The 22,507-nt window shown below is 33.0% G+C and overlaps 1 protein-coding gene across 4 annotated transcripts in view; it reads left to right on the top strand.

Moving 5' to 3' along the window:
- The first annotated feature begins 40 nt into the window (after positions 1–40).
- Positions 41–22,507, top strand: part of LOC117116127 (apoptosis-stimulating of p53 protein 1-like) — a 60,495-nt gene continuing 38,028 nt past the window's right edge. The window contains exons 1-3 of one of the 4 annotated variants that reach the window (XM_033260092.1): positions 41–155; positions 14,308–14,460; positions 15,675–15,791. In XM_033260092.1, the coding sequence (XP_033115983.1) occupies positions 14,310–14,460; positions 15,675–15,791 (268 nt within the window). In that variant the 5' untranslated portion in view covers positions 41–155; positions 14,308–14,309. Of the gene's footprint in view, positions 156–4,907; positions 5,182–7,672; positions 7,805–13,621; positions 13,712–14,307; positions 14,461–15,674; positions 15,792–22,507 lie in introns of those variants that run through there. The other 3 variants (XM_033260093.1, XM_033260095.1, XM_033260094.1) reach the window with 3 other exon arrangements.

Raw genomic sequence — 22,507 nt, 5'->3', positions numbered from 1 at the left:
AACAGCGCCCTCATAGCTTTTTCCAAAAAGTTTACGATTTCCAAAGATCGTAAAATGTTCAGGCAACCACCAGAAGTATACAACGAGAATTACAAAACAAGTATTACTGTTGAAGTTAGAACCGCTGAGAGTATTTAATGTTACACTGCATAATGGTGATTAATACTTTTCCTTATCTAATTTATCGTTGTTTGGTATTAATTTCTTTAAGTTTTTAGAGTCTTTTGAACTTATTTCTTAAATTGAAATGTAGGCCTGACACTAAAGAAGGGTCAAGCTTGTCAATTTTGACACCTAGCCAGAGGAAGATCTCCTCCAACATCTTTAGCTTAAGCAGTCGATGATGATAATATAAGAGGCCTAGCCTTACTCAGAGCTATAACCTATCAAAATATAGTTGTTTTTAGTATTGGCTTCCCATATTCAATAAGTAGTAGTATAAAGTAATACTACTTCCTACTACATTTAAATTTAAAAATAGGCTTATGCCTAGGCTAGCCCTATGGCTATGCTAGGCCTAAATATGAATATTGTTGTTAGCTATTGTTACACCAGGCTTAAACCATCATGGCATCATAAAAATAGGGTGGTGTAATAGTATAATACTGATTCACATGTCATTTATATTAATAATAAGGCATGTTTTCTGTAAATTGTTCTGTGTGACATGTTTATTCTTCATCCATGCACATTCTTCTATTTTCTAGGACTTCAGTTCAGGTTATTTTTTTCCCTTGATGTCAGCCCCCCCCCCCCCGGCTAGAATTCATCGTGTGAGTGTTAATGCAGTGGTGGTGCCAATAAGAAAGGAGTAGGGGAGCTTAGCCGTGCCGTGTCAGATAGGCTAAACCCCGGGCCCCAACGGCCGCGACTCATCGGAACTTTCATTAAAAAGATTTGTCGCTTGCTATACCTGGGTATAGTTTAATTGTAGTAGTAGTGTAAATTGCAAGTGAAATAAAATTATTAAATTGAATTCAGCTTTTCAGAACAGCGTAAAATAATCCAAATTTTTCTAGATACCGGTGGATGATGTCCTTGGGTCAGTACACGCACAGTGGCTACCAAACAGTTTGTGTACCTAAATGTCACCAGAAAGTTTTATAATGCTTAGAAAATGAGTGTTTAATCCTGGCATGGGGTTTTTAACCCAGAGCCATGAAATTAAAAAGCAAGTACCCTCCCACTTTGAATAAATGCCTGCCTCAAATAAATGCCCCCTCTAGAGCCTCAGTGGGATTGTACACCTCTCTGGAATAAATGCCCCTAGGCGTTAATTTTTTCCTAGAATAAACGCATCCCTAAATGGAAGGAGTGTCATTGTCGACACATTCCATTAATGTTCTTCTCCAGTAGAATTGCATGTTTATCTACTTGGTTGAAATTATAACCGTAGTCTCTTTGATCACCCAATTTGAACACATTTTTGACGGTAATTAATTGTTGTAGTTCCACGTTAGTTATTAAATAATAATGGTAGTTTCCCTTCTTTTCTTTTTTTTCTTCCCCTCGGGGGCGGGGGGGTCCTGACGAGACAAGTTTTTTACTTCTAGTCATGATCCCAATCATGGTGATTTATTATTTGTATTGTATTGTATTCTATTATTATTCCCATCATTGATTGAATAAATGTCATTTGAATTTGAATTTTGAATTTGAATTCTAGATATTGAGACGAAATTAAGGGGTATTTATTTGAGTACGTATCCAATTTTTACCAAAACAATAAACGCATCCCTCGAATAGACACCCCCTCAAAAGCCCTTCTCAACAGTAAATATCCCAGGAAGTTTATTTGAATAAATACGGTATCTTTTAACCACCAGGCTACACATATTACCATAGTACTCAATATTTACTGTACAGTAATTGTTTCTATTCAGATTTATTTTTGGATCTTATACTTGCACATAATCACAGATTATTACTGCATCAGGGTTTAATGGAGTGTATATTATTATTCAATATGTCAATTATCTGTACATTGCATAACTATCATCTTATTTCATTGCCATTAGGTGCTTTATTGTCAATAACAGTAGATTCATGGAGGAAATATATTTCCTCCATGGTAGATTATGACCAAACACCTAAAGGTTGTACAGTTGAGAGGCTGACAGGGGAGGAGGCCCTCTATGGATTGTATAATAATAAACAATAGTTTACAGAAGAAGCATGTTCAATAACACAATTATACAAACTATTATGTCTATAAGAAGAATATTAATAAAGTACTGTACAAACTATAATGTTACTATATATTTGCTGTACTTACTATATATGTACCATTGTTATACTTACGGTAACTAGTCAAAGTTATGTAATCACTACATGATTTATAATTACTGTATAGTACAGTATACTATCTAATATTGGTGGGATTAAATTACTATTAACACAGAGATTAAGAATTTTTTTTTGAAGAACAAATGTGGTTTATTCTTCCCTTCCTCAAGCCTTAGAAAATCATGGTTTGGCTTGATCCTCTCTTCATCAAACTTAAAAGAAACTTTCTGTAGTTCCTGTCTTAAATCCTTCTGTTTACCCAAGGCAAGAAAGTACCTGTGTTTGATCCTTTTCCCAACCGAGAAAGAAAAGTTGTTCTGGGGATGGATTCTTACTTCTCCAAGCCTGGAATGAGTCATGGTTTGTAGGTTCAATCTTTTGCTCAAGTATAGAAAGACGCGTGATTAGAGCATCAAGGGTCCCTAATGACTAGCTCAATAATGTTGCGACGCGTGCAACATTACAGAAGCATCAGTGATTTTAAATAAAAAATCTTTTATTCTATGCTGATGATTCAACAGAAGTTTGCCTCATTTGCATACAGATGCGCGTGGCCAAGGATAAAAGACTTCTTTTGACTGTATAGTAATCCTTTAAGATTCAGTCTTGCTTTCTAACACTTAATTAGAGCTAATTACTCTGGTATCGTGGATGACTGGTTGTCCTTCAATAATTTTATTTGGTTTAGGGAGTTACAAAACATACCGATATTTGCTCTATAACTATGGAATCTTATCAAATCCTTTTCGGTATTTGTTTTGGGCATACAAGCATAATGTCCTTATTCAAGCTCTTCATTGGGAGTTAAGCTGTGACGCGCATATAAGCACTTCTAGCTTTGATACAAACAATGATTCTTATTCACTATTTTGTTCTATGTATTTTTTTAGGTGGTATATTTTCTGAGGTAGAAAATATGCATGTAAAGGAATGCGTGCAATAATTTTGATATTGAAGTTGAAATATGCTGTTAACTTGGTCTTATAGTGTGTCATGCCAAGGTTCCTATGAAAAATATGTTTGTGTATATAAATTCATAAAGGTGTTGTTTGTTTATATACTGTAGTGTTATTTGTCATTGTAGGTTGATGATGAAGATAATATATTTTGATTATTTATGATAAATCATCATTAAGTAATCAACAGCAGGTGTACAGTATCCCTGTTTTGTACCAATGCTATCTGAAAGTTTCAAAAAGTTTCTAAACTTCCATAGAGCTAATCCTATACAGGGTACATTATATATTAATTTGATTTTTTCCATAGTGCATAGTACAGGTCTCCTTCCAATTTAAGACCACTTTTGAGACTGGAGTTTTCATTTTTTTTTAGCAGGTTTAGTCTCTAATTAGAATAATAAATATAACAGACATTTGGGACCTGGTCAACCACAGAAAAGTGATATTTAATTGTAGGTGGTCTTTAATTGTAGGTGGTCTTTAATTAATGGAGATATTGCATCTTTCTTTTACATCCAACACATGAACACACATCAGTAGACTGGGCTCCAGTCCCTAATCTTTGTCTTTAAATCGATTTTGGCACCAATGGCGTTCCATATTACCTATTTGCTTGGCGTTTCATAGTATACTTTTTCTAATTCGCATAAAAGTTTCTCGATATATACCGTCGCTGGTGGCGCTCCCCAAAATTAGCTAATACTAGGAAAACCTATAATTAGAGACTTGTGGCAAGTCTAACACATCAGTTATAGGATGGAATGATGATTGTAAATCTTTTTTCACCCTCTCAGATTTGATGTGATAAATAACTATAGTATGCTTATAATTTTGGTATAAAATTAGTATTACATCATCTTGCCGAGATTGGGGTACAGCACAGAATTTATCCCAAACTAATACAGTATGTTTGAACAGAGCTTAAAATCATGTATCTATAAAGCTTAAAAAATTGATGTGTTTTAGTCATGGTAAAAATCCTGGTATCTTTTATGATTTGAACCAAGGACTTTAGGGTTTGATGATAGGCACCCTTACCACTAAGTTATTGCTGCACTTTTTATAGCCATAATCCCAAGCAGAGCAAGTCAATCAAGCAATCACATTTTTTAATCCAATGGAAAAAATAACAGTATTATATTATTTTAAACATAGGTGTAATTGTATTTTATATTGAACATAGAGTAAAAAGAGCACCGACATTTAAATAGCAATATTAATTTTAAGATCAATTTATTTCATCATTAATACAATTTTTTATAAGAATATTTTTTTTAATAAAAAGATATACTTGAAGAGATATGTTTTGAGGGAGTAGCAGAGCTGGTTTTGCATAAATTCTCAAGAAAAAAAAAATTAGACAAATTTTAATCCTCTTTTCACTATTAAAAAAATTGTAATTTTTAACCATATTATTGGATATAAAAAACACTTACCATTAAGTAGAAACTTAAGTACCTGCTTGCATTCATGAATCACTTACACATGATCTTGCATATTCTTTGAGGGGAATATATCTGTGTGTGTATGGTAAACATTTCCAGGGACAATTATTGTGATTGTGAAAGATTGTAATTAGGTCAGCCCCTCAGAGAACACGATGATAGTCTCACATTTCTGTACATTTTGATGAAAGGACAGCTCTGTGTTAAGTAGTAATCACTTTGCCTTTGGTTCGAGAACATTGGACCTCCTAAGCCCTAGGCTCTACCAAGAAGGATGTACATTTGGCTTTGAAGACAAGGAAGTTTATCAGATTTTGGCCGTAACTCATACCAGGGAGTTGCTTAGTACAACCTGCTGTACAAATCAATAATCATTCTGATGTGATTCAATCATTTGAAGCCAGGAGTTTAGCCTTGTAGTTCCAAAATTAATTCTTTTATTCAATACTTTATTCAGAGATTTTACATTGAAGGAATTAACTGTATCAAAAGTAAGCCACAAATCTTTTTTTTTTTTAAGCCACAAATATTTTTTTTTTTTTTTTTTTGTAAATTATTTTAAATATTTAGCCAGGTTTTTAAACTTTTATTCATTCATTATAAGTCTTTCTGCCATTGGATCTGTAAAATCATTTAAAATTATCCTGTTTAAACATTTTTACAACCATCAACCTGAGGCACAACCATATGGTTATCATACGCTAATGTAATAATATGTAGTTTCAAGTTTAGCATTATTATAATTTGATATTTATGTGATGTTGAAGTGTGAGACTAAAAGCAATTTTCCAATACATTCACCAAGATTCTTTCAACTGTAAAGATCATTGACCGACCATGTGACTAAAATTTCAACCCTTAAAGTGCTGTGAAAATTATCAAATTTTTTTTTGACAAAAATACTGTTGTATACCCATATATAGACATGATGTGTCTATATATGGTCATGTTATGATGTCATCATGACCATATTTAGGAATGTCACATGTTTTGTCAAATAAAATTTGGTAGTCTGGCCAGAGCTTAAAAAGCAACTGTTACAGTACATCAAATGAGAAAAGAGGCGTCTTCTGTAAAAGACATACAGAACAAAAACAAAAAAACCTGTTGTATGCCCATATTTAGTCATGATGTGCCTATATATGGTCATGATGTTATGTTATCATGACCATATTTAGGCATGTCACATGGTTTGTCAAATAAAATTTGATAGTCTGAACAGAGCTTTAGAAACAACTGTTACGTCAATTGAGAAAGTGAATCTTCTGCAAAAGACATACTATAACAAAAACGAAAACCATTGTGTGTCCATATGTAGTCACGATTGTGCCTGTATATGTTCGTGATGTGATGTCATGATTATATTTAAGGATGTGACATGTTTTTTGTCAGAGCTTAAAAACAACTGATATATCAATGTGAAAAGAAGCGTTTTCTGGAAAGGACGTACATAACAAAAGCAAAAAACTGTTGTATGCCCATATATAGTCATGATGTGCCTATATATGGTTATGATGTGATGTGATGTCATCATGACTATATTTAGGCATGTCACATGTTTTTGTCAAATAAAATTTGATAGTGTAGGCAGAGCTTTAGAAACAACTGTTACATCAAATGAGAAAGGAGAAGTCTTCTGGAAAAGGCATACAAATCCAAAAACATAAATCATAAAGGGAAGAATATTTCATGTTCCTAATAGTTGTAGCCTAGATATCTAAGGGATGCTCTTTAAAGAATTGTAATTTATTTTGGAGCAAGCTGCTGATGATAATGTATCTGCATTGAACGGATAAACTTTGAACCAAAAATTTACTGCTTCTAAATCATTTGCATTGATCCTTAAATTGGCTGGTAATTAATTTAAAAGGATTTTCGTAGTTAAAAAAAAATTCTGTAAATCATTGACAACTGAATTGTTTCAAACTAGATGTCACTGAAAGCTAATAACATTAAGTCCTTTTGAAATTAGCAATCCAATGATTAGGTCCTATCCAGACTATTGTGGCATGCCTATATATGGTCATGATGACCATATATAGGCATATCTTGACTATAAATGGGCATATAGCACTTTTTTTTCAAAGAAAATTAAGTTCTGTCCAGACTATCAAATTTTATTTGACAAAAACATGTGACATGCCTAAATATGGTCATGATAGCACCACATTATGACCATATATGGGCATATCATGGCTATATATGGACATACAGAACAACAGTTTTTTTGTCCAAAAAAAAATGACAGTCTGGACAGAGCTTTAAACTTGATTTTTACATTCTTTTTTTTTATCTCTCACTGAATGTTTCTTTACTGCAAAGTAAAAAAAATAATTATTTAAAATTAATTTTTTAATGTTTTTCCAGATTTTGTCCAAGAAAATATATCAGTCAATAAGAAAAAGTTATTGGTAATGGTAAACAGTAATGATTTATTTTTTTAAATAAATATTTAATTTTCAAGCATGCTAGTTTGTAAATACTACAGTCAATGAAGGATTGATATGCTGTTTATCACTGCAAATGCCATTACTAAATGTTTCAGTTAGAAACACTGAGCAATTATGAAGTTATTCTTGGGAATACTAATAGGAATTACATTGGTCGTCATACGAGTAAGCATGTTCAGTCGTCGTCCACCGCATACCCAAATGGAAAAATCTCATTATCGTGTATAAAAAAAAGCTCAATAGTAATAACACTATTCAGACGAGAGGTTATAACTGAAGACGTGTACAGTATTGTTGCTTTCGTAAACTCGTAACGAGCAAACTAGCGAACCGTACCCGTCTAACTCTTCTAGTATTGATTCAGAAGTTAGATGATTCTGCATCTTTTATTGAGCAACGTTTTTCATTGTAATCAATGATATGAAACAACCCAAGGCTATGTTATTCTCCATCAACTGTGCTAGGTAATATTATTTGGCATGACACTTACCGTCGATGATTAAATCAATAATTGCGTTATATCGAGCTTGTAGTAGCTGCAGAATTATAGTTGTACCGTGTATCTACAAAGGCAGTCGCATCCTCTGATCCTATGCTTGGCTGCAACGAGGAGAGTGTGATAAATATTCTGCTCTTGCCAGATTTCAGTACTTAAAATAATTCAGTGAGTATTGTTACTTTTATGGATTGTTTATTTTTTTAAAAGAATAATTGATTTTGCACAATTACTCAGTTATTTAGAACTAGCCTACTTGTCATTCTTACTTAATTGATAATATAAAACAGGTGGTTGGAAATGGGTTTGAATTATTCAATTATTTATAAAGTACTTAGTGTAAAGATGTCAGTCTTTAGCTTAATAAACATACGTCAGTTTTAATTAACATCACAATATTTAATTACTCTTGCAAATCAATGCTAGATTATAGATTTTTTTTACTGATATTTTGATAAAATATTTTGAGATTTTCTTGGGTATAAATAATAAAGAGCTAATTATATTTTTTGATCAGAACATTATATTTTTTGTAGAAAATTGAAAAGTTTTAAATGAAATACATTATTTCATCTGTAGATTTATAAAAATTAAATATATTATATGAATGTACTTAAATGTAGATACAGTACTTTGAAAGTAGGATATAGTACTTCTGAAATTAACATTTAAACATTAAAATGACTAATTAAGTTTAAATTTCCTTGAATTATTTAACATAAAGATGTGTTTATAATATTCTCGTGATTATTCTCCATACCCATACTTAATGTTATCTGCATATTTCAAGACATCTGGCAGAGTGAATGGGTAATTTTTGTTTATGATAATCAGGAAGTATCGCCTGCTCCTAAGAGCAGTCTGTAGCAATATATTTTCTGTATTGCAATTCATACTTTCATTTAAAAAAAAATTTAAATTATGAGATGAAACTACATTACTGACAGCAGTCCTGGTTTTGCTTTTCATGTATAATAATAATAATAATAATAATAATAATAATAATAATAATAATAATAATAATCTTTAAAAACACATTTATATCTATCTATACGATATATATTTTCATGGTTGAAAATATTAATACTAATAATATTTATTTTTCAAAATAGAATTATATGTACTTTTATTAGGCCTATGTGGTAATATTTACTTGGCAGTTTTTTCATATATTTTTATATGGTATACTTATAATCTTCTATGATATTGATACATGAGGAAATAACCAACTAAACAGGTATAAAAAAAATTATAATAGGTTTATTATAATTTTCTTTATTATGCATTATATTAGTTCCATAGTTGGATATTAGTACATATAATCAGATGTTCATTAGTATTATCACTGTATTATTACCATTGTCTTCATTATGATTGCCATTTAAAAGTTTGTTATTTTATGCAAAAATATCAATAATAGTTATAATAGAGAGCTGAGTATGTATTCTGTTATTGATTGAATGGCTGTGATAATACTGCAATGTGAAGAATAACAGGCCTTGGCATTCTATGCTTTATAGCACTGATATATATTATAAAAGAGATTATACAAGAAAATAATATAATGAGTTGTTTCTATGTATTTTCAAAGAAACATGTGAAAAAATATTAATTTTTATTGCATCTCATTCAAGAAATAAAAGGAAATACCAAAAACATCATGAAACACATTGTTTTTTTTGTTGATTAAGAGAAAAAAGTAAAAGCTCATCAATCTCTAAAAAAAAAAAAAAAATAGACAAATATATTTATTTATATGATTTTTATCTCTGAATAGTATCTTTTATGTAACTACAAAACATACACTTGAGTGTTGAATTACTTAGTATGGAATAGGTTATGTTACTTGCACATTTAAGATTCTTAGTTCAGCATTAAGATGGTTATGCAAATATGATTGGTGAAGTAATGTTGTGTGTGTGCGAGAGTTTAAGAGGTCGGTTATCTCATTCTAGAAGAATTTTAATGTTTGATGTATCAGAAAAAAAAAAAGAGAAATGAGGCAGATGCTGGCCATGTGGTTTGTTCAGAGATAATACCAGGCCCAGCAGCAAATCTGTGAGTCCTGAAATGGGATGGGGGAACTGATGGGAGAAAGTGAAGTGGGGAGGTGGGGGAGGCTAGATGATTAAGTAAGGAGGTACTAGCTTCACAAATAGGGTGATATGAGGTGATTTCTATCCATTTGAGCATCTTTTCTTTTTTTGCTTCAAGCATTTTCAATTGGGAGGAACTAGGGGGTGCAAGCGAAAAAAAAAAAGAGAAATGAGGCAGATGCTGGCCATGTGGTTTGTTCAGAGATAATACCAGGCCCAGCAGCAAATCTGTGAGTCCTGAAATGGGATGGGGGAACTGATGGGAGAAAGTGAAGTGGGGAGGTGGGGGAGGCTAGATGATTAAGTAAGGAGGTACTAGCTTCACAAATAGGGTGATATGAGGTGATTTCTATCCATTTGAGCATCTTTTCTTTTTTTGCTTCAAGCATTTTCAATTGGGAGGAACTAGGGGGTGCAAGCTTTTTTAGTTGAGAAGGAACATGTTCCCTATGCATTCCCGAGGTACACCACTGACCAGGTTTGAAAAAAAATTGTGACTTAAATCATGAAAATGTTACATCCACTGTATAGCACAACAGTGGGGGAGTTAGGTGGTATTGGGAGGGGGAATCTCAAAAGAGCAAATAAATAAAATTTCAAATTCCCATGAAATGTGCAATGCCGAAAAAACAACATTAAAACTGAGCATAAAATGATCTAAAAAGTTTGTAAAGTATGTTGTAAAATAATACTTCTTAAGATACCAATTAAATGAATTAGTGATTGAAAATAGAAGATAAATGTATACTTTAAATTGATTAATTTTTGGACAAAATTCCCTGTAATAAAATTATTATGTATTCAGCTTAAAAGTAAATTTTATTTGTATGCTATCTGAGAAAGAAAAATGCCGCTTTTTCCCTGCTTCACGGGTACTGTATTCTATAGGGAAATATGTTCTATTGATCATATTTTCAGAACACAGCTAAATGTATGTTAAGTAGAATCCCATAAAATATTTATGGTTATAATTGAGATACAGATTCCCAGTTGTATATATTCCTTTAGAAAACCGAAATTACAGTACTATGCACAGCCTGTAGCATTTATTATAATCGTTTGTGTAAACTTGAAAAGTACATTGTATAATCCATATGATAACATCCCATTAATTTTTCCTTTTATGACCTGTGGCACTGATGTAATTTGGAATTAATTCTCTTTACAAACGTAAACATCCTCTGGAGCTCTCAATTTTGATAGGCTAATCTAGAATATGTAGTGTTGGTTTTGGAAATTGAAGAATAGCACAATAAGAAAGTTTGTAACTGCAAGAGGTATTCTCTAATGATTTTTTAAATGGATAAACATATTTGTTTTCTGCGGGGAGTCGTTGGCTTTTGTTGAATTTATTCCACTCTGCAAATTCTATATAATAGTGAAGTAATTCATAATTAAGGATTAAGACAGGGCTTCAGAAGTTGATCCGTTGAGTCATGGTTAACCGATTCCAGCATCGCATTGGTTATTCCCATTCTTACATGTAATATTCTTGATACAGAAGAAGACAAATATAAAGTGATAATAAAATCATTCTTTTATATATCAGTGGAAGCTTGTTCGCCAAGGAGGTGTTCTTTCACAAGGCTGTATTGTATCTTTTACACATCATGAAACAAACTTAAATAAAATGAACAAGTACAAAAATAGACAAGATTGAACTACGGTACATGCAAAAATACAACTAAAAGGGAAAATAGGAAAGCTGAAAACCAAAAACAAATAGTACTAGTAATACTTTAAAACTGTCATATTTTTGGTTATAATTAAAATGCATTGGTTTAATAATGAATTCTTTTGTATACTCAAAAATATAGGTATTAAGTTTTAGATAACTTTCAAAATAGGCTTCAAAGTTTGAGGACAAAGCCAGTAGGCGGTACATTAACAAATATCGGCTCTCACAGCAAAAACCGTCCCAGTAAGTTTAAATTTTCTAAATAAGGGAACATCCAGGTTTTTGTAAACACTAATAAGATAACATGCTTTTGGGTCTACGTGTTCTATGTAAATGACATGGATTCTTTTGGATCTATATTGTTTATGATCATTCAACCCTCATCTGTAACTTTGACATTATATGCTCATTTATTGTTTCTCTCATTGTTTCAGTAGAGCCAGTCAAGAACCACACACTAATAATAACTAAAGAGCATCTAGTCTGTAATTGTGCACGTACAGCACGCTCTGACATCTTTTCAGGGGTCCCAAGTCTTCTCCATGTTGTGACAGTCTCCCAGAAATCGGGACAGCCTACCACACCCCGCACGGAAGAAGAATCTGTTGGAAAATAACCCATTTACTGTATATTATTAATTGTCACCCAGAAGTCAGTGTCGATGGTTATCACAATGCACAGCAAAATAGAAATGTGTTAAGTAAAGCTCATACTGTATAACCATGTCTCCCAGAATTGCTTCCTCCAACTTGGGACGCCAAGTTGAGCTAACACTATAAGGCCCACCGCTTTTGGTCTCAATCTGGTGCTGAAATCCCTTTAGTCAAATGGCCAGACCATGTGTTGCATTGCACTTACTTAACTTAGTACAACTGTAGCTTCATCATGGTAACTGTTTCTGCTTTTGTTGGCATACTGTTTCCAAATGACCTGTAGTGTACGGTAATCCTATGTATTAAAAAATCTGATTCTAAAGTCATGTATTCACTTGATCAAAAACTTTTTAAATTTAAGTATTAAATTTATAGAGAAATGTTTTATAAACTAGAGTGAGTTTGGCATAGAATTTATAAGTACAGTATAACAAAAGTACTGATATATTAAACAAAAAAGATGCTTGGAAATTGATCGACAGATTTATGGAAAGTAACAGAATAGTGGTTGTGTTTACTTCATTGGGTTAAAAGGACCATGAATCAGATTTAAGAGCCAACTAACTTGATGTGTTTACGAATTCTAAGGTTTTGTTTATAGTACAACACAATGAGTGGTTACCAGTATGTTGTAAGCAGCTCTTAATCAATAGACAGATGTGTGTACTAGTGGTTGATGAATTACTTAATTAAGAGCTTGTTCAAGTACTTGTATAGTGTTTATCCTTTCTAACAATAATTTCTTGCTTTGGAAAGCATAAATTTTTTTTCAACATGAATTTCCTGGTACAGAATCAAGAACACTTAAAAACGCTACAATTTCTCTGTGACTGATCAACTTCACATTTGATAAAAAGCCACATTTGATAATTGGGATGGTACCAAAGATACATACAATGAATGTACAACTAAGGTGGCATCACACCACCCACACATGACACAAACATACAGTACTTCCACGTGCAGAGACGCACAAATTCACATGCACCCAGTCATATATTTAGGCCAGGCTTAGAGACACTGTCATTGCTTACTGTAAGTGTAAGAATTACAGCCTACAGTATTACAAAATATTATCTACATTAATTATCTTTTAAAAATTACAGTATTGTCTCTTTGATGTACTTAATATTCTGTTCATACCTGTGTAATATAGGCTATACACTTTGCTTTCAGTTGTGGTTAGTAAAAAGGCTAAAATTAATTTATAGGAATTTTATCTTCTGAATGATTATCCTACCAAATAGTAATTACTCCTAAGTTTGTTGACCATGCAAAATATAAAATTGTAATTATATTATGTTGATCATATCTGAAGTTTTTTTTCCATTTAGTTTGCCTGACTCGCCTACTGTGATGCTTATCTGATCAAATAGATTGCCTCGACCCATTAGGTTGTGTAAATCGTTCTTGATAACATGTTTCGTGCATCAGTAGTATTTCGTTGGATATCTAATATGCCAATTCAAATAAACCTCAAGCAATTGGTGCCACAGAATTGGTTCCGCTTCACTGCTCTTTCCTTTGCCTTTATTCTGCCTGCTAGTATTAAACATCAGTCACCCATGTGAAGTCATAAGTCTATGTTTAATAATATTTGGTTCTTTATTAAGCATCGCTAAGTCTCCATCTTAGCCGGGAAGAATAGGTAAAATTTTATATTTATCATTGATCATCTTCCTTATTTACTTCCTTTTTTGTATTGAAAAATTATTTCACCTCTGGAAATATATTGTGTATCTTGTTTAGTACTGATTTCTATTTCTTACAGGTGCATGATAAATATTATTGACCATGCTTAAGTGTGTTTAAATCTCTTGAGAGTATTTCTAATAGAAAAAAACTATACCTCCAGGCGTATCACTAAGTTCTATTCATATTCCAGTACGCTCAAAGTATATGTTGTTCAGTTTATTGTTGGTGGTAGTTAAGTATAAGTACTTAGGTTGACAGAACGCATATGACCCCTTCCTGAGCACAATATTGAACACTGGATAAAGTTATTTGCATGTCTGCTCTCCTTGGCCTGATAGCTTACGCTGTTTCAACGACAAGAATTTTCTTCGCGTCAATTAGCTATTCATAGACCTGCAGTATATTAAGATATTATACTGTGTGCTAGTCGAAAGCCTACTAGGCCACAACAATCTGCAGTTTTTGCGTACCGGTAAGGATTCTTGGTTTACCTGCTAACTATTCCTCTTTGTTCAATCATATTTATACTAGCGATTTTTTCGTCTTTAGAAATGAGCGTGGAAGTACACCTTGATACAAATCGTAACGAGGTGATTGAAGTGCCAGTATCTCACCACACCATTGCTCAAGATATACTCGACTTTTGCTACGACAATAAGGGGCATGATTTCGATTATCTTGCAGAAATTTGGAGAGGCTGCGGTAAGAACAAATTCAGCATTTTTTAAAACATATTTTATTTCAATATTAAAAATTATTTGACAATTTTTATGAAAGTTTATAAGTTGATGGCATTCTCTTAGTCTATAATTATTTGGTTATTGATTGGAGATCATGTAGCAACGGATTATGATAATAGATCTTTAAATTTTTATTATTACAAGTTATTATCTTCTCTAAAGAGTATTCCTAGTCATATGCTGCAGTAAAAGTCTGCACAAAACAAACTGATATGTTCACTACCACAACATCCAAATAGATTCTCATTTTTATTCCTGTGTGGAGAGAGACAAATGTAGATAAAGTAGGTGTACTGTACCTGACCTATGAACATGTAAATGCATCGTGAGAGATATGAACCCCTGACTGAAGGGTTGAAAACCTTGAACAGTAACTGCTGCACCAACCGTTTTTTACAGAGGGACAGAAAGTATGAATAAATAGAAAAGAGAAAACCATGAGTAAAGGGGAGAAAATCTAGAGATTATTAAATGGATGGAAGGAAAATCTAGAGAGAATAGAAGGAAATTTGGAGGGAAAAGAATACATACAGTTTAGGAGGAAGTAGAAATATGTACCAATCACTTCTGCAGAGGGAGGGAAAGTATGAATAAAGAGGAGAGAAAACTAAGAGTAAGGGAGAGAAAATCTAGAGAAAATTATTGAGTGGAAAGAAAATGTAGAGAGAATGGAAAGAAATTTGGAGGGAAAAGAAAACATAGAAGAGGAAGTGAGAGAATAGAAGGGTAACTAAAGCTGGGCACTTACTGTGCCCGATGGTCATCGGCCAACGCGATTCTATTAAGAACGAAACGTGATGATGTGCGCGTGACAATCCGTTCTGACTGCCACCGGTAATCAGCAGACGCCGTTGCGTCGTCTAGCACTCACAGGGTGTGGCGTTGGATCCGTCGTACGAGGCAGTGAGTGCCTGGCTTAAGGTATGTGGAGAAATAAAAGAATTAGGAGATAGAAGGAGAAGATAACTCAGGTCTATCCCAATCCATAAAAGAAATAATTATGTCAATGGGTAAGTATTTGAGTGAGAATGAGTATGACAACAAAATAATCATCACACGATGTACATGTGTGCAAACCTTGTTTAAACAGCATGTGCCATTCCATTTCCAAGTTAATAGCTCCCTGGTGGTGTATCGTTGATTGACACTCGCCTCTGTTTTATTATTCGTTTATAGAAAGACCTATAGGAGTCAGTGAAAATATCTACTATATACTTAAACACTGGGGAATTCATATTCAAGAAGTGCAGTTCCGTCTACGACACGAGAACAGCAATAACCTCATCTCTCCTGGTAGGTCATTTCAATTCTTGTTCTTTTTTTTAAAAACTATAATTTTAGTTAGGCTTGTGCAACATCATCTCTACAGCAGACGTTATCAATTGGGCAGGCGAGAGATCGCCAGCATTAGAAGCTCTTGATTGCCGGAGTGGGTATCATGTATGACACTTGAAGAAGATTTTTAAGAATAAGACATTCAAGAAACAAGTATACCTGAAAAAAGTTTATTTTAAATCTTTGCATGAGTGTGTCTTGTAGCACACTTTGAAGGTCATTGAAATGTAGGGCAAATATTATAGCGAATAGTTAGGTAAATGATTGATAGTATATATTTTAAAATATGAACAAATTGCTCCTGATTTCAGCCTAATCTTGACATGGCTTAAAAATGTGTTTGGAATTCTTAAAAAGTAATAACCCTGCATATTTGACCTCAATGATAAAAGCTTTATAAAGTAGGTGTTAAACAATGATGCTGTTTTGTGGTTGAATAGGTAAATACTGGTACACAGTACTCTAGGTCCTTTTTCCCTCCTTTTGCTCTGGTTCATTTCAGCCCCTGTCATTGTGGAATGATGTGAATGAAGCCAGAAGCGCCTCTTGACGGCTGTTGAGGTATATGCAATTCAGCGTAATGATGCTGCAAGTTATGGGTTATTCTCCTACCTTTTCCTTACCATACTGTACCTCTTAAATGTTTACTGTATTTTCTGTAAATTTATGAAGGAGAGGAGACAGGAGGCTGGCTTTCTCACCTTCTCTATTTGTACAGGCTATTTTGTTATAAGTCTAGTTTGTCGGAAATTGCAAAAATAATTTTTAATGATTTTGAGCTGACATTTCTAGACAGTGAAAGTTTATTTTGTAAAGGTTTATGTAAGGTTTATGCTATTCGTATATTATTTTTAATAATAACTAAAATTATCCTCTTGTGAGTAGCAGATTAAATTGGGCATAAGTGGTATCGATGTAGCTCAAATACCTAAAGTGAGGATTTACACACTCTTAAGCCGCTCAATCTTAGGATTGCTTGATTCTCTCTCTTGTCTTCTGCGTGGAGTACTTGTCACGCATTGGCTTTCTATTTGCTTATATTGCTCTCTCCTATTAGGCCAATCAAAAATATTAATAGTTTCTTGTCCCATCGCGCATCCATTTTCTCTGCCTTACCAAATTTTTTTTTTTTTTTTTTTTTTTTTTTTTTTTTTTTTTTTTTTTTTAATTTCCTTCATTTTACGAAATGTTCGAAAATCTGGCTCACTAACATCAGTAAAATTCCTCTTGATCGTTTGTGGTTTGGGATACATGATATAAATCATGTCTAGTGCTTCTTTTATTTGCTTACAATATGTCTACTTGGTAAAAGTGAGAAAGTAGTACTTTCCCATCGACCATCTTGGATTTGCCATCTCGGGAAAAAGAAAAGGAAGTGCTCTCTTTTAAAAAAAAAAAATATTTGGACGAGAAACTACTTTTATTTACTTGGCCTTACTAAAACAATAACATATTCTTGGCGACAACCAAGGAATAAGTTTGTCAGAGGTTACATACTATACTAATACTATTTAAACCTTAATAAATTACTAATGTGTTATTCTCTTCATTGTGGGTGTATTATATATGCTGGTATTATAATAGATAAAACACATGATGTAAAAATGTTAGTGTTTAGAATATATAAATATGTAATAGTTTCCTAGTATTTGAATACTAATTTACATTCCCCAAGAGGCAACAAGGTATCCTTGTTTCATCCTGAGAACATCCTCAAGAGTTTCCTTTTACTTAGCACATTGCATTCCAAGGTCGGATACTGTAATTATGGAATAATCATAATGTAAAATTTTGATGAGTATTATCTGTTTTTCATTTCCAGCTCAAACAGGGAAAATAGCATATATTCTCTTATCCATGTTGGCATGCATGGCAATTCAGTGGTGCACTCCCCTTCCAACATCCCCAACTATATTTACTTATCCAAATAACTTTATTTGATTGCTTTTTCCTAATATTGTGGTGTAAAAGCACAATTTGGACCAAGGCTAGGCTAGGCTGGCTGGCCGGCCGGCCGGCCTGGACGGGGCTGGGCTGGGTTGGGCCATGCTATAAATCATAACTTTCCACGTGAACCCTACCAGTTATCTTTTTATTCCGGGACCCGTGCCGAGGTCCTTGTTGGCACCTTGGTTTGGATCCCCTGTTGAACATGTTGGACCCCTTGTCGGTAATTTTCTGGAGCCACCGCTGGGGCAAATGTCTGAAGTTCTGAAATAGCTCCGTCAAATCTGCTTTCCTCTGCCTTCTTTTTTATAGCTGGCATATACATGTATATCGATCCCAACTCGGAAATAGTATCCATCTACCATCTCCCCTGATTTCTGCCAGTTCCTCTTATCCAGCTAGAATTTTCATAAAGATATCCTCTGGGGTATCAAAGAAATAACATGCAAATTACACAATTTTTATAATTTGCAACCTAGTAGAATACTTTATATTAGCATATTCCAACTTCAGCCACATTTTTAGCCAAGATGTATGGCAACTCCCTATCAAGTTCATCGAATTTCACTCCGGTGGCCAATTTAGAATGACATTTTTATTAATACCGAAAGCTACATGCAAATAGGTTGTAAAATTTTGACATTCTGCGCTCAGTGTGGCTGATACACCCCAACCTGGTTTCCTTTATTTGCTATTAACTGCAGAAAGCGATCATTAGCAAGCGAAGCTAGTGAGTATCCTACAAATCCTTATATCAAGACACCATAAAAACAACTTCTGATTGCAATACAAGTTTATTGGAGGAAACATAGTTAATTGGATTGCATGAGATATTGATCTGAAAGTTGTTTTACCAGTCAACCAATCTTTGCAAATAAATTGCATGGGTATATATAACTCAACACCATGGAATGAGACTTAATAGAGAAAGCATAGATTTTCATCTTGTACTTAAAAGACTTGCTTGCTCAATTTTTGACAAAAATAAAGATTATAATTGTACAGGGCAGATCCAGGATTTGGAGGAAAGAGGTTCCAAAAAAACCAAAAAAAAGGGGGGATGGTCCTCCCCCTGGAAAATGTTGATTTCTAGATGGCCGGAAATACAGTAAGCTTGCCCGACTGATTGTCTTTTAATTTCTTCAAAATACATCTGCATCTCTCTTGAAAAAAATATTTATGCATTATACAAGAACAGTATTATTATTATTTATTATTATTATTACATTTATATTTCAGTAAGTAAGCCTATTATGTGTGTATAATACAGGGAAAAAAAGACATAGACAATACAGTATATTATTATGTATATATATAAATTCTAATATTGATTGGTAGATACATACTGTAGTCTTCCATCCATTGATCCATGAACCAACCAATAGGCCAGAAGAACGCATTTTCGTTCAAGAATTATATTCAAGACATCAAACAAAAAACAGTGTTTTTGATTTTATTTAATTGAAGGCTAGTTTTAATGCATGCAAATGAGTTAATAAAGTGTACTGTAAATACTTTTAACATTTTAATAATCAAATTTGTTGAGCATCATTATCCCGCCTCTGCCTCCCACACGTTCTTCCCTCAACCTTAACTTTTTCTCTCATCTCTACCAGGTTAATGTAAATCAGGTCAATTAATTTATTTTTCTGAAGGTAACTAATTCATGGTTAATTATCAGTAAAATCAATCAATCAATCAAACAATTACCATCATTGTCCTCCTCCGCTTCCTACTCATTCTCCCCTCAACATCACCATTGCCATCATCTTTATCAGATCTAAATTATATACGGTAAGCTATTTTCTTGATAGACATTTTTCTGAAAATAGTTAATTCATAATTAATATATCAATCAAGAAGTCAATCAATCATTTAACATCATTGTCCTCTGCCTCCTGCTCTCCTCAACCCCACTATTGTCATCATCTTCCATTGTCATTGTTTTCATCAGATCTTTTATTTATGCTGTTTTCTTGATGATGATTTTTCTGAAAATATCTAATTCATAATTAATATGTCAATCAAGAAGTCAATAAATCAATTACTGTTTCCCTCCACCCTTTCTCCTCCACTCTTCCCTCAATCTCACCATTGTCATCATCTATCAATCAGATTAATCACAGATCATTTTAAGCTATTTTTCTGATGAAACTTGATTAATTAGTCAATCAATCAATCAATCACGCATTTCACCCACTCTACTGTGTGAAGTCCCCATTACTCTTGTATTTTCATAGTCCAGTGGCGGATCTAGGATTTAGCAATGGGAGGTGAGAAGGCACGAGTTGAGGGGGGGGGTGTGGTTTTGGGAGGGCATCCCTCACATTTGAATATTTTTTTTTGGAATTAGTAGGCTGACGATCTTAGGTGGCATCTGAAAAAAAGTAAGCTTAAAATAGAAAATGTATGTTTTAGCAGAGTACACGAGTAGCACACGAACAAGACGAGTGACCATTATTTTATTTTTCACTGTAAACGAAGGGAGCTGGCTAGCCACCCTATTCACCCCCCTAGATCTGCCACTGTAGTCTTCTCATTTCCACTGCTACTTCTATAATATTCAATGATGCTGTAGTTTAGTATAGACAGGTTTACATCCCACTAATACTGGTATGTCTTAATACCTTTTTATGTGTGCATTATCCAGTCTCCTTTTCAATTTCCCCCAAGCAGGATGAATAAATTATTGATTGATTGCTCATCACATTATCTCTTCATCTGTCTGCATCTGGTTTTTCCTCTCCTTCGTTGCCATTTTCTTAGTTAATTTCACCATCTGTCACTCTTTATGAATAGATTCCCTTTACCATTATTCTTATATTATATGAATTTTAGCAGTACGTATCCTCTCATAATGGATGCAAGGGGACACCTTCATGCACATAGCTTTTTCTCTATATTATTTACATGATCGGTATCTTCTCTTTATGTCATTAGATATGATTGTATTGTAAGATAATATATTTACACTGTTTATCACCATAGTGACATCCACCAGGCAAAACAGAATTTATAATGAATGTCTCGTTTGACTTCTGTTACCATGGGCAACCATTGATAATGTAGACAAAGGAAATAAATTTTAATTTGTCATCTCGTTTAACACATAGTATATTTTTAACGAATTAATATTTTATGGTGATTAAACAATGTAATATAATATAGAATTTAGATAAATTCTTTGTTAATGATATACTATCATGCTTGGCTTGATTTAATATATTAGGCAATACCATTCACATAATGGGGAAGAGAATGTCATTATGTATTTTTATTTGGTTTTTTTGTTTTTTGTTTTTTGAGTAATGATAACATGAGGGAATTGAACCCATATCCTCCAAGGTTACATCCAAGCCCCTCAGTATTTCCACTTCTGGGTTTTTAAGTATGTACTGCACTCCAAGTAATAGTGCAACAAATAATAATAAAGGTAATGGTAGGATAATATCCCATCCATAACTCATCACAGCGTCATTGTGTTGAATTGCGTATGGGCGTGGTCCGTGACTACCCATCCGCCGTAAGTAGCTTCATGCTCACATCATTCCACGGCAGGCGCTGAAATGAACCATAGCATTGGGTAATCCCCTACTCTTCCGAAAGATACAATGGGTTTTTAAAGTGTACATGTGACCTCCATTTTAAGTCTTTATTTGAGAAGACTTGGTTCTACCAACCAAACCCTGGGCGAGGAGCGGCTGGAACCAGCACCAGTATTCAAGGCTTGTGGCGCCCTTGTCTTACAATTCGGCCACTCATACCTTAAAAGTAACATAATATAATAAATAATTAGTAGGTACTTCAAATGTAAAATAATATTAATTAATAATAATATAACATATTATTTTATCATCAGTGAAAAATTAAAGAGGTTTTACCCAAACCTTACTTTAAATTTGTTTGTAATGAAATGAAATGTTTTGAGAATAAAGTTAAATTTATTTAGTTTTTTATTCAAGACACAAGAGTTGCCATAAAAATACAATATGAAATAAAAAATATAAGTGTGTAAAAATTAAAAATACATCTATAAAATTGCATAAAAATTCATTTTCATATTAAATATTGAAGATTAGATGGAAGGTAGAAATATTACAATTAAAAAATATCATTAGTAGGAAATATTGAACTAAATTATTGTAAGAAAGAGCAACACAACGAAAAATACCATTTTTACAAACATTAAAAAAAGCTTGTGATATTATTGTGAATGTATACTTTGCTCTATACTGGGATTCAGTTGAAGACCTCCTACTTATCATACACCTGTCCAATGATAAAACATCTTGATTTTCTTAAGCTGTCCTGCAAGGCTGTATATACACTGTAGCCATCTTAACCAGGTCACGGTACGGTATCTTTTTTCATGTTCTAACATTTTTATCATATCTTGTTTACTATTGAATACAATAATTAATAAAACATCAAGGACAAACAAAACATATTAATAAATTTAAATATTATAGCTATATATAAACATAAATTTTGTTTGTCAAATTTTTTTTTTGTAAATTTCTTTTGAGTATGTTTAATTGTTTTAAGATTTTTGTATAATTATTTCAGTTGAAAATTGGCCAGTTGATTTTTGTGTTTATAATGAAGTTCAATTTCCCATTTAAAGAATTAAATATTTATGAGGTGGACAAAGTAAAATAGATGCCGACAAACGTATCAAAGATGATAGCAAACGTTTAAGGAGTATGTAAAGTTAAGGAGATATACAT

This window comes from Anneissia japonica, unplaced genomic scaffold, assembly GCF_011630105.1.
Source record: "Anneissia japonica isolate Jap-2015-1 unplaced genomic scaffold, ASM1163010v1 scaffold287743_len2803612_cov181, whole genome shotgun sequence".
NCBI lineage: Eukaryota > Metazoa > Echinodermata > Crinoidea > Comatulida > Comatulidae > Anneissia > Anneissia japonica.
Note: the sequence above shows the minus strand (reverse complement) of the source record. Positions and strands in the feature narration are given on the sequence as shown.